Here is an 18,984-nt window from a genome sequence, read left to right on the forward strand (position 1 = left end):
TATGTAGTAGTATGCAGTGCTATGAATACAAAGTCAGTATGTAGTGCTATGAGTACAAAGCCAGTATGTAGTAGTATGTAGTGCTATGAATACAAAGCCAGTATGTAGTAGTATGTAGTGCTATGAATACAAAGCCAGTATGTAGTAGTATGTAGTACTATGAATACAAAGCCAGTATGTAGTAGTATGTAGTACTATGAATACAAAGCCAGTATGTAGTAGTATGTAGTACTATGAATACAAAGCCAGTATGTATAGTAGTGTGTAGTGCTATCAATACAAAGCCAGTATGTAGTAGTATGCAATTCTATGAATACAAAGCCAGTATGTAAAGAGGAAAAAGAGTACTTTTATTGACTACTTATTGTAGTGTCATGCATTCACTATAGCGAAATTATTTCTCAACTTGACATGATTTTTTAAAGATTCTGAAATTTTTGTTTGTAGGAGTACTGACAGATTCATTAAAAGTAAAACCGTTTTGTGGGATAAAAACTAAAATGGCTCAAAGCCCACCACCCCACCCCCACACAACCCCCCCCCCACCACCACCACAAACTAAAAGAATTTAGTTTTTAACCCTACATTGAACTATTGATCTCTCCTATTAGACGTCAACGACCATCGACGAAATTGGAAGTGGAAAAAACATGCAACGTGCATGTGTGTATATCTGATGTATCTGTATGTAAGTGTGTTGTGTGTGCTTCCTGGTCTGTTTCCTTTGTTGGTTGGTTGCTTATGTAAAATAGATGCACACACCTGTTACCATGACATCGGAAATAATACTTGCGTTGTGGCTTGAATGTTTATGCACACTACATGTTGTTAAAGAAGCGTTTATGACACATACAGTGATGAACCAGCAGAGTACCTTTCGATTTTATAAATTATAAACGAAAATGCCAAGTATTTTGCAAACATGTTATGGTATGTGAGATACATGTTAGGATATGTGAGATACATGTTCGCAATAATGAAATTACATTAACGAAATTCAGATTCAACTAGCGATGTTTGTATACTCGATTTATGACATATATGGTTATGTTGGGTCAGAGGTCACTCAAACCAAATACTTGCATTGAGCAATTTATAGTTTCAAATTAAACTTTTGTTCCGAACACACGCTCTTTTCTTTCTTGTGTTGTGTTTGGAACCAAAGTTTGAGTTGATACTATGGTTTAGTAACACAGGTGAATTTTCCTTTGAATTACAATTTTTAGTTAGAGTATATTTACTAACATGCCTATGAATAGCATGGCACATGTTAACTTACATTCAGCCGAATGCCAAATACTAATATTATGAGGTTAACGCTCCCGATATGTTTTTAACAATCAAGATAATCACTTTAAACAAATGTTTAACTCACAAAAACATGCCATAAGAACCAAGAGAATTTTTCAATTTTGTGATGCAAGTGTAGTTGAAGGCGAGTACTAATATTTATTTGCATGTTCCTTTTTTCAATATACATACATACATACATACATACACACACACACACACACACATACATACATACATACATACATACATACATACATACATACATACATGCGTACGTACATACTAATTACATTTCTAAAATCAAACAAACAGTGCTGTCCATATGCGCATGCTCAAACCATAACTTGTTCTGATAATTATTAGTGTTACCGAGTCAACAAAAATAAAAAAATACACTAACACACTCGCACACTGAAGAACTCAAACAAAGTAATCGTGCAAAATAGACACAGATACAAAAGTACGTGATGGTGAAATATACATGACACTTTATTCATTAATTCACGTTGGTATTTTACAAACAATCAAACCTATCGAGAGAATTTTGTTTTCATAAATCGGTCACGTGGAGAAATATATATTTGTGGCACCCCTTACAAGTATATTATCTGTATTTATTACAATTTAAGATACGTTATCCCAAATTTGTCTCTTTTGGAAAAAGCTTAATAATGAATGAAAATTAAGAGTATTTTGTAAGACACTATACAACTTGTGATAGTGTTTATTTTAGTGTATTCCTTGTGTATCTTAGCTAATATCCTACAGGGGATTCTTCCAAGTCAGCAACTGTTGTAAAAATCATTCCAAAAATGTAAGCATAACTTTGCATGATTTGTATGAATACTACTTAGTCATTTGACAATCAAAACGAGAAATTCTACCCATATTTACTCCTGGTAACATTAAGAGGCAAAATTAATATAAACGCGAATTTTGCAATGATTAGATTATATTTAAGTTTGATAATTTTGTACACGAAGACGGCAAATATACATATTTTTTATTGGTGAGAAATATGAGACTGAACAGGACTTGATCTAGGAATGCAACCTCATTGATATGCATAAATTATAACGTCATAATCTTCGTCTTTATAACAATACTTGTCATCTATGTTTACGTAAGTATCGTTTTGGCAAGCATCAGCAGAAGAGCTCGGCAAGACACCATTTAATAAAGAATTGTAGAGACATTTACTCCTGGAAATGAAATGCACCTCTTGGACGCAAATCCCTGATAGTCGAAGTTATTAAAAATCCATTTAAATTCTGCCATATGAAATCATGCTATTGGTCCTTTTAAAATAAGAAATTTGGGCTCCTAAGTCTTTTATTGAAAAGGAAATTGACAATATTCTATTTTCCCATAGAGTTCACAAAGTATTTGGCGGCCACAATGGATTAGGTTTGATACCATTTTGACCGCTACTTGAAAAATTTGTGTATAACGCCTGTTTTTTTTTAATATCTGAGAATGGGTTAGCGTTTTCCTTAGTTTATATCCAAGGCACAGTTCACGTTAAGTGTATGTTCCTAATCTATTTTCGAAACACTATATATAGAAACATTTTACTGCACATGGGTTGAACGTGTGTAACCATCTGTTGCAATGAACCACTACACATCATACATATAAATGAAACAGAGCGAAACTAAGACATCCTGCTCACAAGGAAGGTGTCCATTGTTATGTGGACATCTATGCCCTATATCAAACCTCATACACCACAGTTACAAATGAACTACTTTCCCATACCAACCTAATTCCCTACTATATAGACATTATACGAATTTTCAATTTAACATTTTGCTATTTTTGTAAAGTTTTTTTTGTCCATCATATTCTTCATATAAAATAATAGATGTGAAGCTAACACTTGAACTTATTACGGCTCTTTTTGAAGAAGCTTACCCAGGCTATTAAACGAACTATCAAGATCAGTGAGCCTGATAACAAGGTTTCATGTTGAAATAGACACCATAAAGATAACACATAGACATCACTTACACAATGTGGGCTCCTTATTTAGTTAATGATATAAACAGTAACAACATGCACACTACTAAAATTCCAATAGACATGAGATATAATTTCTTGAAGTTCAAACAAAATCCATGGTCAGCAATCAACTGAACTGTTTCTTTCATGCAATTACTGTTTATAGCATTGACTAAATAAAGAGTCAGCACTGTGTATATGATGTTCGTTGTGTTATCCTTTTGTCTATATCAACATGAAACCTTGTGATCAGTCTCACTGATCGTGATAGTTCGATTAACTGCTTGGGCAAGCTTCTTCAAAAAGATCTGTAATATTTCAGAATACAATGTTTCGGTAACCATTAAATTAATAATATTTTTAAAGACAATAACTACACTGGGTCTTCTCTCTTCTTAAATTACTTCTTCAGTTTTACAGTTGCTTCATTCATTTTTTTACACTTGCTTTGCCGCTTTTTTGTGATTGCCGAAATGGTTATGAAAAATGCATTTCATCGATATTATCAACATTATTCAAACCTAAGGTCACATCATGTTGGATACAAAGCTCGAAAACAAGTAATAAATAGTCATAGCTCAAAGGTCAGTATTCACACTGTTCCGAACATTCGATGCACCAGATGTTGTGACGTCACGTTTTAATAAATAATTTACAAAGCTGGAATGTAATATAGCATTACGACTAACAACTAAGGTGTCTCCTGTCTAGACCAGTCACCACTTGAAATCCGAATTAACCTGAAAAAAATAATAAGTAATAGAAATATAACATATGCGTAAGAGATTAAAACTCAGAAAATGATAAGAAATTATAAAAATATTCCATGCATACCTGCATCCGTTCCTTAATCATTAAGCAGAGATTTGGTTTGTAAAACTGTGTTAGGAAATTGGAATCACATTCTACTTACCCATGATGCTCTTGCTGTGTTCGGTACCATACTTAGCTTCCAAATCTTTGAAGAATTTCCATGCAACTGCATATACACACCTGCAAGGTTAACACAAGAAATGGAATAAGTCATTGTTTGTCAAAAGATTAGATTTTTTAACGAACACTAACAGTGATAAATTTCAAAAAAAAAACATTTACAATACAGATAAATGTGTTCATTGATATCAACAGAACGAATGCTCCTTTCTTTGGTATAGTACCGAATATATGTAAATAAATATGATGTAATCACGTAAAGAATGTGTTCACAGGTCAAAGGTCACGATGACGTCAAATGTACAGGTCTATAGTGACTTACTGGTTATAGTTGACATCTTCTAGCCATGCAGCTCTGCTTGGACTTGGCCAATGTGGTGTGTGTACCATCCAGCAATCGGGTAATATCCAGTATTCGTATCTGAATGGGATAAATGGTATGATGGAGACAATTACACTTAAAGATATCTTAATTACAAAAGAGACTAATAGTGATAGTATGAATACACTAATATGGAGTTTATCTAGTCATTCCAAGGCACACATCAATATAAGTAATACACATATACTAGATGAGGTTTGTGTAAGTACATATAAGCATGACTATGTATGTATGTATGTATGTATGTATGTGTGTATGTATGCATGTATGTATGTATGTAGGTGGGTATGTATGTATGTATGTATGTATGTATGTATGTAGGTGGGTATGTATGTATGTATGTATGTATGTATGTATGTATGTATGTATGTATGTATGCATGTCTAGGTGACGTCACTCATGCCTACTCTATCATAACGCTAAAAAATCCCTGACGCCACGTGACATCACGAGAATATGACGTCATTTAATGACACTTACCCTTCCAATACGAGAATATGAATAAAAGCTATCTTGTCATGTCCTTGTCCAGAAAACCGAAGTGGGAATTCAGGAAGTGCTTTATTCAGCAATACTACGTAGGGTTCATATCCCTTCTCCCATATGATCTAAACAAGACAAATGGACATGAAAAAATCTTATCAAGAAAAATAGCTGTTTGAAAGAGATGTGTATTTCGTACACTCGAATTGTTCTCAATAAGAAACAGATTGGTGATTGGTCAGAAAAGAATATGATGAAATATCACACTCCTAAAATTTGTCAAACAGTCAAAATAACCAGTTGAAATTAATATAAAGCGAATTCACACAAAACTTTCAAATGTGTATATATCAAATAAAATTCCACATTTTTACCCCTTCACTTTAATAAGACTCTCAGTAACTTACAGTTATCAATATATCGAACACTTTTGCAGTGTAGTACAGTGTTGTAGATATAAGATGTTATTACTTACAGGGTAAGGTTGGTCTTCCATCATAATTCGGGTATAATTTGATGGTAAATGGCCTTGTGGGAAATCCCAGAAGCTGTTGAGATGAAAGAAGTCACGAGGTTAATGTCTCGTACACAGTTATTGATTGTTGATGGAGATGACGATTGGGTTCTGATATCTGGTGGTGGTGGTAGGGCAGGTGGTGTTAGTGGTGGATGTGTTGGTAGTGATCGTGATGTTGGTGCAAGTGGTACTGCGGTGTAGTAGTGGTGATGGTGTTGGTGGTGGAGGTGTTGATAATGGTGCCGGTGGGTACTGGGGTGGTACTTATGTTGATAGTGGTGATTGTGATGATTCTCAGACTGGTGCTTGTGTTGGCGGGGGAGGGTAAGAGATAACCTAGATTACACCTGATATCAGTGGAAGAAATTCTAACTTACTGGAAGAGATGTAGATCTTCGTTATCCCACAGACGAATCAGTTCAGCTTTAGTACTTGGTATATAACTCACATTCAGCCTATTCACTTCATATGCAGGTACAACCAGAGCCTGAAATACAAAAAATTAAAGCAAAATTTAGGAAAATATATCAGCCTGAATTTATCACGGTTTACGTTGAATTTCTCGAATACAGTTGGTAATTAGAAAATTTTGTTCAACATATTTTTTGAGAATTGAAGTCAGAAAAGTTGTAATTCCTTTTTTTTTAAATAAAAATGTACAACATACCTTTCGCTCCATCCCACCCCCTGACGTTACAAACCACTGTACGATATCTCTGAAATTTGAAGAAGAAAAAAGTTTAGAAATATTGTGGAAATTGGTAGTGTAGCAAGAAAGATGTCATATTATTGCCACTACTTTCTTCAATGTAATGTTTTAGCCAAATTAATGTTCATATTTTCATATTTATGCACTACAATCAAGATATCTACAAGTCCCTTAGAATCCGTGAGCATCTTAGATTTAACTCGGACAGTCTTCAGAAATTGATGAAGCAGAGTTGAGAAACTTATCATAAAAATTACATCGAATAAAAAGTCCGAAAAAACAAGGAAATTATGAACTAATGTGAGTCAACTTACTTGAGTTCTTCATAAAGTGTTGGTTTATAAAGAAAGTCAATTTCTCCTATGTATAAATATGTAGTGTTGACTTCGTCCATGGCAATGTTTCTCATGTGATTGAATGGATACTGACCCTGCAATAAAGAAAAGACGAAAATTCATGTACAGAGGGCATAAGATTTATATTTGAACTTACTGTGTATGCCAATGTGTTGGATTTATCGAAGGGAAGTAAAAGTCATTTATGTCGCATATTTCTAAACTACAAAGTGGCTTCAATGTTTCAGAACGAATATTTTAACACTGAATATTTACTTTGAAAGCGACTGCGCAGTTATTCGTTCCACCGTCTACGTATCATTTGATTGGTCACTGGCATGTACGTCATTAGGTCAAAGGGTAAACTGTACTTACCACTTCTCGTTCTACGTAGCCAACGTGAACAGCAACGTTGTTACGATTTTTCAGAATTTGAGACATTTCGAACATTCCAGGAATAACTTGACTTTGAACATCAGTTGCATACACAGCAACACTGATTGGACCTTGAGAATGAATGGAAAAATTATGTAAATAAAAGGTGGTGACACCTCAGATTCAACATATCAATTCCCCATATTAAAGTTTGGTTAACATAAAGATGGTTAAAATATATTGAATTTGAATTGAATTGAATTTCATGCAGTTATTTGCCAGTAGTTCATTTTACTGTCAACCAATCTTTATGATGCATTTCAGTAGTCAACAGTTGGTCCCCATGGTGTAATGGTTAGAACACCGGACTCACACAGACGGACAGACAGACGGACGGACAAACGGACAGACAGACAGACAGACAGACAGACAGACAGACAGACAGACAGACAGACATACCTGTCCAATATGTTGCAATTCTTTCCAACATCTGATAGAACCTGTCAAATGTAGATTGTAAAGACAGCGTAATTTCAACTGGTCCTGTTTGGTCTACTTCCCTCTGAAAAAAAGGAAAACAAATTAGTATTATGGCTACCATGTCGTTCATAAATGTTTGTTGACCGCACACAGATGCTCGTCTTGAAAGATTAGGACAATACTGTAACTGTAAATTGTAGTGTTAAATATCAATAAGATATATATATATATACATATATATATATATATATATGTGTGTGTGTGTGTGTGTGTGTGTGTGTGTGTGTGTGTGTGTGTGTGTGATCATCAGACAACTGCCAATATGTTGCTCGATGCTTACCCAAGGATCGAGCACTCTATTCTACGAGTTTGATACTATATATATATATATATATATATATACACACACACACATATATATATATATATATATATATATATATATATATATATATATATATATATATATATATATATATCAATGTGCGATCTATGTCGAATTTATATTCGACTTTCTACTTCGAGGCGTATGTTATCAATGACATTGTACACTAAAGGTTGACGTCTACATTATCGTAGCTTTCCTGTACTTATGGCTAGTTTTACGTTTAGAAAGCCTATCGTCAAACTTTCTAATGGCATCAACATCAACAGTAAATAGTATATAGAAGAAATGCAATATTTGTACAATTTGAATAAATCTATCACTGTATACTTACTGGAAGATTACCAACGAAGTATGTGTGGGTACGAATCACCCAGTTTTCCCTGGCAAAGAACACTGAGCAATCCAGCTCACCATTACGAAACTAAAAGAGATGGGGGATAAAGAATCAGTGTCTAATATTTAGAGTAAAACGTCAGGAATCGTTAAATGGCTTGAGAAATACACAATCATGATTACACAGACAGAGACAGAGACACAGACAGAGACACAGACACAAACACAAACACAAACACAAACACAAACACACACTGACACAGACACACACACACACTTACAAACAAACAAACACAGACAGACACAGACATAAACACAAACACAAACAAAGACACAGACAGACAGACAGACAGACAGACAGACAGACAGACAGACAGACAGACAGACAGACAGACAGACACAGATAAACAGACAAAGGAGAAGAAAAACTGAGAAAAATATGTATCACAATGTTTTTTCAATACATGTGAAATCTAACAACAAAGGCATGTATAAAGTAAGCAATGTAGCCTGAAAAGTAAACATTTGTAAATTATATTTTAATTATAATTTTTGCTTTTAGGTCATGCATATGTTGAACATATTTTCTAGGCTCGACATTATTTTTTTTTATAGAAAAAAAATGAAATTTCTTTGACAGCAATAATCCGCGATCCTACCAGTTGTTGGCCCCATGGTGTAATGGTTAGCACTCTGGACTTTGAATCCAGCGATCCGAGTTCAAATCTCGGTGGGACCTGTTTTTTTTTCATTTACTGTAATTCTATTAATGAGCAAAGTTTCGCAAAACTGTTACTTGGCAACATTCTATATACACATCACAACAGTTGTAAATTGTTTAATTCCACCACTTTCCGATCTCAGGCTATTAAATAAAAATACAGTAGATTATGTCATAATCTTGAGAGAGAGTGAAAGGTGTTTTTAGGAAATACACATGTTAATTTTCATATATTTTATGACATAACAATTAGAAATAGGTGTCCTAATGTAAGTTGGAGAATACTTGGTCGGCAAAAATTATTTTAATTTATAACTGGTAAAAGTTAGTTTAGTCCAACCGAGATTTGACCTCGGATCGCTGGAGTATTTTTTTCCTCATTAAAAGACAGTCTCAATGGCTCGCCTTCTTGTGAAAAGAAGGCAGCCAAGACCAATGAGAGTGACTAAATCGAATGCCTACAGCACGTGGTATTTCCAGGCAGTCTTACATCCTAAGGATTACACCATGGGGCCAGTTATATTGGCTCTAAGAAAATGTAAAATTACTTACCAGTCTAACAACTTTTTCTGGTTTAGTAATATTTATACCACATCCAATAACTTTATTACGAAATAGATTGCCATCATAATCCAAGAAATTGAAATATTGGTTTCTGAAGGAACCGCGATAATCGACATTGAATTGTTCATCCTCTCCGAATGAGTTTGCAGACTGGAAGGAAAGGACATTACCTAACTGCAAATAACAGTCCTGATGGTGGAATATAAAAACAATAAAAACATTAGTTGTAGATTGCTGAAAAATGTGATAAGAATGGAAAATTTGAATCTGAAACCCACGTACTCAAACTGTGTTTACAAACTGTGTTTACTATTGCAAACACATTGTGAGCATTCAAAGAATCCGACTTGATACAGAAAAGTTCATTCTCGTACCATGACGTATGCCGTCATGGATATTTAATTTACTAACTCATTCATTGGCTTCATGATACGATGACAAACACAATTTCTCACACAACAATGCTGAGTGTTTTTTGTTTTTTGTTTTTTGTTTTTTTTAATTTTTGTGCTGGGAATTCCTCCCAGTGATTTTCTGTTATGCAGACAAATACAAACAAACAAACAAACAAACACAAATGCTACAGAGATACATTCGGGTTTGGGACTACGTGACAGGGCTATGTAGCACGCTCTATATCACGTTGCTGTGGAACTGTCAAGGCTTTCCCAGTCAGTCCACAGGCTATCCCAGAGTCACCCAGGCCCGGCAAACATAGCACCTGCGGGCTCCGTGTGAGTAATCGTCCCCGACTTTTCGAGTCATTACTCCAGGAGTCCCCCCAAATTCGCACTCGTCTTGTGAGTGAGACACGGCTGAGTGATACAGCCTACCCATCGAGTCTGTAGAACACTCACCCTGGGTTTGGGTCGGTCACAGAAAAATCTCCTATAATAATGCTGAGTGTTGACGAATGTGTTACCTTCATATGTTGATAGTCAACATTCTAAAGGTATCACAAATATTTGAGAGCTGATCGCTATTGTATATAAGACATTTTTATTGAACTTGTACTGTTAAAATGTAGAGACTCGTGTACATGTATGTTGTCGTACTTTGTAAGCTTATGTAAATAACTTCAGAAAATAAAGGAACCAGTCATGCATAACTTAGATGTGTGTTATTTACTAGTATTTATCAAACTTAGGCCAAATAAAAAGTTGTGTCTTTCAGATAACCACACTACCCTAGTTTAAGCCGATTTAAAGATTTTTTTTTTAAAAATGAGAACTTCCTCTTTCCCAAGTGACGTCTGTACATATTTCATTAAACTATCACAGAAATGGGTATTCTGACAGATTGTCTTTGGATCAAAGCAATATTTTTTTTTTCAAATACAAAAACAATTTAAAATATAAATAAAATAAAATAAAATAAAATAAAATAAAATCCCACTCTACCTATCCTATTTCTGATAGCATTCTATTTTAAACACATAATTATTTTGTTCGCCATGTATTTCAAAACGTTACTGCGTAAGTACATAATGATTTACATACCAATGAAGAGTTGGTGAAGTCCAAGTTATAGTTGCATGGCAACAAGGAAATAACCTCTGGGTTGCTACCAACTACAGAAAGTATGGCCTGTAAATTAAAAGAAAAAATGGATTCGTTACCAGTTACCATGTTAGCCATTTCTGTCATATATAAACCATGACTCAGTTTATCAAAATACTTTTTTTTCCACAGTACAGAATAAGAACGGTTCTGAGCATATCTCGACCTTTGGTCAAATCAACGAAATAAATGTTCGCTGCGAGCAGGATTCGAACCTACGCGGGGATACCCCATTGGATTTCAAGTCCAACGCCTTAACCACTCGGCCATCGCAGCTGATGAAGAAAACGTCCGTTTCGATGTCAGAAAGTTATCAAATTTATTCTCTACCTAGATATATTGACGTTGTCTTGGTAACCGCTGAATAAAAAGGTTATAGTAACGGAGAAATGTGTTTTCCTTATTTACAAATGTTGATGCTAATCTATCATAATGCACAACTTTGTACACCACACAAACTGGGCCTACTTGGTTCCAAACTTTAGGAAGTACTACCAAAAATATACGATAATACTATAATTAAATTTTGTAAATTCTATGCGGTAAAAACTTTCCGTGTTCTCTCTCTCTCCCCCTCCCTCCCTCACTCCCTCCCTCTTTCTCTCTCCCTCTCTCTCTCCCTCTCTCTCTCTCTCTCTCTCTCTCTCTCTCTCTCTCTCTCTCTCTCTCTCTCTCTCTCTCTCTCTCTCTCTCTCTCTCTCTCTCTCTTCTCTCTCTCTCTCTCAATTAACTGGCGTGTTGACTAAAGCTTACTTTGTGTAATTCTTGAGTGTGTTCAAAAGGATCTGTTGACGGACTTCCACTCTGAGCACCAATCCCAATTTTGAGTAAAACATCATCCAGTTTTAGCTCCATGACGCGAGACATTTCCAACAACATCACATTAACATTCAAATCCTGGGGTTCATAGGTCAAACCGACGACACCAATAGCTTGGCCAGGTGCAAAATTGGCGAACTCAGCCCATATTTCTGCCGGATCACTTAGGAATATCGTATTGCAATCAAAGTACATAAGCTGTAGAAATTGACAAAATATACCGTAGTTAGTACAAATATCGGACGTGGACGTGGACGTGGACATGAGCAATTGAGGGATCATCTCATAACAAAATCAAAGTTGCACCATGAGTTTTTCGGAATGTACTTGAAATTGTCTCATATTGAAGAAACTAACTCAGAGGTTCTTATGATTAAAAGACTAAATCAGAACGATAATTAGAGTTGACAAAAAACTGTAATTTAATGTACTCGTTGTAAGTAGTTGAATCTTTTTTGGAAATCAATGAATTTGTTGTACTTGGCTTGATATATCATTTTTGTCTGTCTGTCTGTCTGTCTGTCTGTCTGTCTGTCTGTCTGTCTGTCTGTCTGTCCGTCTGTCTGTCTGTCTGTCTGTCTGTTTCTTTCTCTCTGTCTGTCTCGCTGTTTGTCTTTCCGTCTTCGTCTGTCTGTCTGTCTATCTGTCTTTCTGTATGTCTGTCTGCCTGTCTGTCTCTCTATCTCTCTGTTTGTCTCTGTGGCTCCCTGTCTCCCCATGTCTCCCTGTCTCTCTGTATATTTTCAGGCCAACCCACAGACAAGGAAAATACTGATCAGAGCCTTGTTTGTAGGTTGACTTTGCCTACTTATAGGATGTGTCTATTTGTATCTTCGTTATAGATTTCGGACTAATGATAAATAGCTATATATTTAGTCTTACAGTCTATCAGTCGTATTTTCAGAAAGTTATTTGTAGGTAGAAGGGTTTGTATGTCTGTCTGTCTGTCTGTCTGTCTGTCTGTTTGTTTGTTTGTTTGTTTGTTTGTTTGTTTGTTTGTTTGTTTGTCTGTTTGTTGTTTGTTTGGTTTATTCAGTTTGTTTTGTTTGTTAAGTTGGCTTGCACTTTAATGTTCGGTCATTAGCATTCGTATACGTAAGTCCTTCTCTGACGTCACTGAAGCCTGTTGTCATGACAGCCATGTTCAAGGTGATGATAGCACAAAGACGTTCAAACCGTCTTTGGAGTACTCTATATATTGTTTGCTCGTCTAGTTGGGTGTTTCTTTATTTGTTTTCTACCTACCCTTGCTATCCTAGTGGATGGATTATCCAACAATTCACGTATTTCTGTTGGTGAGTATGTAGAACAATTAACTGTAAAGAAAAACAGAAATTACAAGTCATAATCAAGATGGAAAAAAATTGTCACTGTTCTGGTCGAAATGATTTACATATTCACCTTAACTTCAGTTACTATATACATCTAAATACTGTGAGGATTTGGATATTTGAGGGATTATTCCCAAAACGTCAGCTAGTGTAAACTTTATTAGATCTAGAATATTTAATCTCAACAAGTTAAGAATCTTTAATTGCCATGGGAACTGCAACAAAAAAATAAACACAAAAGGCTATGGAACCTGCAACTTGGAAATCAAAGTGGTCCTTTAAATGTCTGAGAATGTTGATACATGGCAAGATATTTTCCTTCGATATGCAAATATCATTAATGCACGGGGTAAGTGGGGGTATGCCAGCAAATACAACTTTCTGTATGAAAATCTCTCAGAAACCATGTTTAATTCAAAATTGGACACAGACAATATTGACTAATTCTGTCAACCAAAAGGATTAATTTTATTTGTCCTCACGTCTGTTCACTCCATTTTGCAATTAATCTTAGGGCTTTTATTGCTACGAATTATGACAATAGCATTTAGATTTAAGTTGTAAAAATGTTGTATAAATAATAAAAATGTATGTAAAAATGAAATGTAAGTCTTTAAAAAAGCAAAGATAAAACAGCGGATATAATAATTCTCCTGGGAACAGAATTATGATACGAGGGCTGTCATATGAATGCTGTGACGGATGACCACAAATGACGTCATGACTTTTACAGGCTGGAGGCTGACCGAGACAACATAAATAAAGTTATTTTAATTAAGACAAATTTTGAAGAAGTTTGGAGAAGATTTCCGACGTAACAATTGAGATGGAACAAGGCTTTTCATGATAATATATATATATATATATATATATATATATATATATATATATAAGTATCTGTATTTCGTTTTATGTAATCTTTAACAAAAAAACCCTGTGCGAGAAATAAAAAACGTCACCCTAATTGAGAGTCTACTTTGGTTCGGTAGTACATTTTGACAACTGTTGGTGTATACAGTATCCAGTGTGTTACTGTAATCGGCTTACTGGTTACACAGTGGCAAACCACCAACAGCTGACTTTAAGAGCAAAGAGTGATTATACTGCTATAGTAGTAAATTTATAAGTACAGTTCTGTTTCATGAATATATTTAAAAGGACTTATAGAATGCCTGCGGCATACGCACAATGCATTTGATAAATTTCGTTTCAGTAAATTCAGCTTCATTCAAAGATATAAGATTGCTGAAAATATAAACCTTTAATTTTCATTCCCTTCTGACTAAGTAATCCTACATAGGGTTTTTTTTGTTACATTTTATAAATCATATTTAGGTCTACATCCTGTTTTTTTATTATTTTTTTTGAAGTCACGTGATATTTGTATCAACTAAGCTGGTGAGGTGACGTGTCAAAACTGAGAAACCTAGATAGGTCAAATGATTGACAGACAGCGTGAAATGCGGGGAATTAACATAAACGTCTGACAAAATTGAAAGTGTACATGTGTCGTAGGAATTCAATTTACGTTCATATTTGCTGATATCGTACATGTTTGCGAAATGTTTAATGTTGTTTCTGACGTAAAGTCAAACATTTCAATCAAATAGTGATGACTAAGTATTTGAACTCTTTCAGTAAAATCGTTTTGATGTAACAGGGACGAAAATTAAATTATCAAAAATGACAGATTTTGTTATATTTCGTTAATCAATACGATTAAAGTTTAAAGTTATTTATTTTCTAAAGCGCCTTTTCTATTTATTAATATAATAAAGCTAAAAACAACAAAATGGTTACAATAATTACAAAAAGGCTAAAATGACTACTTAGTACGATCTTACAAACGTTAGTAAAATCATGCACGAATGTTTTGATAAAGTTTACAAGGAAAGGCATATGTATATGTCACGAGCACGCGTCAACGACCTTTCTCCTTTTCTATGCATACGTAATTAATGAAGTTTAAGATCAGGACGAAATATTTATCCAAGATTATTTATTTTACGTTCTTAAGATCGTCACGTTTTAATATAAACCATTTCGTTGCTATGTAAATCTGTGAGTAGAAGTTGACACTATGACAACTTTAAAGTTGCTATTCAAATGTGATATTATTGTGACTCCGAATATCTTCTTTCGTTTTTTTAATTCCAAAGGTGCTAACAGTGTGGAATCTTAACGTGTGCTTCTTAATTCGGAGAGAGATTACATCATACTCCATGATAACGTTTGTTTAACTTAACAGTAATTTTGCACAACTGACATGCGTGCATGTCTTAATCACAGGGGCGTGTAATATTTCATATATTGTTGTTTTCTTATTGCTTAGAATGCCGTTTTCTTAGGAAAATATCGTACGAATCTTGCTGCTACAAATGTATCAATCTCTATACTACGAAGAAATCTCTCTTCCCCTTACAGGTAGGAATATATAGTCAAAATGTTGTTATATTTAGTCTATAGACCTGGAAAACAACAATCTATGAAATATTACACGCCCCTGTGGCCTTAATAGTTTCTCGTTGCATTTCAGTCTATTGAATCTAAGTAGATCATTCTCTTCGAAAATCAAACATGGCCGCCAACATGACATTTGACCCCTGTTGTCATGAAAACAGCCACGATGATCTCCGAAGTTTTCCGATCAAGGTTTGTACACCTACCTCCTGGTACGTTCCACGTTGTAAACAACATTCGCAGCACATAGCCAGTTCTCGCTTGATCAACTATGAAGTGAAAGTGTATCGGTGTCGTCCGATAGAAGAAAATGGCTTTTAATGTTGTCGTCAAATTTCTAGTTATGTCTTTGTATGGAATGTTTATAATGATGTTTAAATTCTGTAAGGAAATGGAGACGAAAATATCTGTGTTACAAAATCTACATCATTTGAATATTTCGGAATACATATCTTGATTCCTTGACACTTCATATACATGTATATAAACTTTATCAGTTTCCTATTTCACAGTGATTTGATATGATATTGTAGACTTAATATTCGACATATCGATGCTAAAAGTTATAAATTATGCTAATGATATATTAAAACGTGACCCTGTATAATAGTTCACAATATCTATTAGGCCTGGTCAAAGATTATGTTTGAAATGTTTTGATAAATGTTGAGATTACAATATATATATATATATATATATATATATATATATATATATATATATATATATATATATATATATATATATATATATATATATATATATATATATATATATATGAAATTTCTACATACTCCCCGTTAATTAATATTGATGACATTTGAAAAAAAAAAATATTTAAAAAAAACTAATCTCTCGTTTCCAAGGTAACAAGAGAAATCCTATTTTAGTATTTCCGGTCACGGTTTCACCTGAATGACGCGAGATGTCACCTCAATGCATAGAAAACATGCATTTTTAAATCAGTGCACGATGACTTCCCAGAAAATAAACTTAACCTTTCTTTAGTGAACACTTTTCATCCACTAAATACACAACTATAAATTCGATGTTACACAGGACTAAAAGAAATATTTCTTGTAGTAACCAGATTTAGATAATTATTATATCTAGTGATACTTACATCACACCCATGGTAACCACCACCGCCACCACCGGTGGACCTTGTTTGTGTAACTATATACTCTTCTTGTCTAACAGCTGAAATCAACAAAAGTAAAATATTAATAAATTTTCAGTTTATAATCACAAAATAGATTAAAAGATTGTATGACAAGATAAAACATTAATGATATGATAAACGGGTATTAACTTTGACCGTCCACTAAATCTGGACAGATTTTACAAATTCTCGTCATCACTGTACTTTTATATCCATCTCAACAAAAATTATCTATAAATTACTAAATACTTCAATTATTCCTTAAATTCAAGCGTATGAACTTTTGAAAGAGGCGAACATAGATATGAACTGATAAACTGGTCAATGTCAATGTGTAACTATTTTTGGACATTTTTCAGAAGTTATTTTCCCACAAGTTTGGTAAATCAAATGTTCGCTGTAGTGCAAAAAATAGTCTTTCTGGAATCGGTCTAACGAATATTTGAAATGTGTTTATTTGAGTCTTTGTGAAAATACGGTAATTCTTAGATTTAACATTTTCGTTTGGTCTGAACTATATTATGTACAGGGGATACTGATGGTGACATTATTTGTGTCACATTATCGACGTCGGTGGAGAGACTATTCTGAGAGTTTTAAATGATTTTACTTACCGCTAAAAACGTAAAAAAGCAAAATAAGTTGTGTTGCAAAAGTGACTCCAAATATTATAGGACGAAGCTGACTTGCTGTCATAGCAGCCTTCATCGTGGCGGCGGAGAATTTGGCACCAATATCCGACACCATACACTCACACAAAGTCACTTCCACATCAGATAACGTCACACGTAGACACTGACGTCACCGATATAGAAGTTATTCATATTACCATGTGACAGATGTGGCATATGACCTTTGACCTGTGAGGAAATCTGTTATGAACTTTGAGTAATTTTGATATGAAATAACGATCTTTTTTGTTCGGAATAACTATTAAAAGATTCATGACCATTATAACTGCGAATACAATATTTATGTCGTACAGTTGTTTTCTTATTTGCGAGAAAATTGGCAAAACAAGACGACCTAATGTCATATCATATATTTTTTCCATTATTTTGATTTTTACCTCAAAATGATAAAACTTAGTGGATTATTTTCATTTTGAAATCTTAAAATTATTGACTTTAAAAATATATGAAAATAACATGCTTGTAATATTTGGTGAGAAGAATTTTCATTTTTTTCCCCCGACAGATCCAAGATGGCGCATGTACGATAGAAATGAGAGTTTGTTGATCGATAGCATAGGATACCAAGTGGGCCCAGCTGTGCACAGTTTTAATCCCTTGAGCAACGAAAACTATCTATAATTCTATTTCCAATGCGTACTTTTATTAGAATACCTAAATACTTCACCAGATACTAAATCATCATCATGGAACACGTTTCTCATGAGAACGGTTTTTCTGTGTTTGCTCTTTTTAATTTTTGGTTTCCAATTTCAAACATAAGTTCGTGACAGGTTTTCATAGGTGAATTTCAAATCAATATTTTTGACTTCTTAGTATTCGTTGACATCAAGTTCAAATAGTCAAAATTTGCGTAGAAACGCCCCGTATGTGAATACAAATGCCACGTCCCAATATTATTATCGTGTGAAATTTAACGTAAAATCTACAAGCTGTTACCCAAACTGAGCTTTTCCTTCTTGAATGTTTTAAAAATATTTTTCGGCAAACACTGATTTTTCATGATATGTAAATGATATAAGGAGTGAGAAATTCTCTAGCCGCCAATTTTGTCCAAGATTTTGTCGTCAGAATCAATTTTTTTTCAAAAGTTTGAAAAATACGTGCCGGCGCCAATCGTCTCCACGTGTAATAGTGCACCACCGCCGCACCGGGATGTTGCTGAACCTTTCCCATCTGTGACATCCAATGTACATTTTGTCTTTTGTTTCTCTGGAATGTCACACAATAATTTTCCGAGCTGTAAGACCTGATCTTTTGTTGCCATGGTAATGTCTTTTGTTCATGCTTAATCCCGTTGTAAATGTTTCAATTATGTTGCCATCCGCATGTCAGGCAAACGTGATATAGCTTTACTGTCAATCAGTAGTCGGGTCAAAGGTCAAAATGATACTTGTACTCGAGACCCAGCAATACAGAAGTAAACTTGTACTGTTTGAAATAGCCC

The 18,984-nt window shown here is 34.3% G+C and overlaps 1 protein-coding gene and 2 non-coding genes across 3 annotated transcripts; 1 reads left to right on the forward strand and 2 right to left on the reverse strand.

The window, feature by feature from the left end:
• Positions 1 to 1,769: 1,769 nt before the first annotated feature.
• LOC144448019 (xylosyl- and glucuronyltransferase LARGE2s-like) lies at positions 1,770 to 17,620 on the reverse strand. Its single transcript, XM_078138168.1, has 18 exons — positions 17,460 to 17,620; positions 16,807 to 16,883; positions 15,890 to 16,064; positions 13,138 to 13,208; positions 11,827 to 12,090; positions 11,014 to 11,100; positions 9,503 to 9,703; positions 8,228 to 8,317; positions 7,488 to 7,590; positions 7,029 to 7,159; positions 6,633 to 6,748; positions 6,277 to 6,325; positions 5,987 to 6,096; positions 5,568 to 5,640; positions 5,090 to 5,217; positions 4,550 to 4,648; positions 4,208 to 4,287; positions 1,770 to 4,034 (listed from the first exon to the last, which is right to left on the reverse strand). Exons 1-18 carry the CDS (start codon positions 17,590 to 17,592, stop codon positions 4,030 to 4,032), a joined length of 1,992 nt encoding a protein of 663 aa, XP_077994294.1. The 5' UTR covers positions 17,593 to 17,620; the 3' UTR covers positions 1,770 to 4,029.
• On the forward strand, positions 8,897 to 8,968 carry Trnaq-uug (transfer RNA glutamine (anticodon UUG)). Its single transcript has one exon. It is a non-coding gene; the product is annotated as a tRNA-Gln (tRNA).
• Positions 11,268 to 11,349, reverse strand: Trnas-uga (transfer RNA serine (anticodon UGA)). Its single transcript has one exon. It is a non-coding gene; the product is annotated as a tRNA-Ser (tRNA).
• Positions 17,621 to 18,984: the final 1,364 nt, after the last annotated feature.

This window comes from Glandiceps talaboti, chromosome 17, assembly GCF_964340395.1.
Source record: "Glandiceps talaboti chromosome 17, keGlaTala1.1, whole genome shotgun sequence".
NCBI classification, from domain to species: domain Eukaryota; kingdom Metazoa; phylum Hemichordata; class Enteropneusta; family Spengelidae; genus Glandiceps; species Glandiceps talaboti.

Excerpts from the sequence above, each read along its gene's own strand:
- LOC144448019 (XM_078138168.1), bottom strand. The coding sequence starts at position 17,592 with ATGGTGTCGGATATTGGTGCCAAATTCTCCGCCGCCACGATGAAGGCT. Across the intron at positions 13,209-15,889 it reads AACGTGGAACGTACCAGGAG|TTAATTGTTCTACATACTCA; the intron begins GTAGGTGTACAA and ends TTTTCTTTACAG. Across the intron at positions 8,318-9,502 it reads CAGAAAAAGTTGTTAGACTG|TTTCGTAATGGTGAGCTGGA; the intron begins GTAAGTAATTTT and ends CATCTCTTTTAG.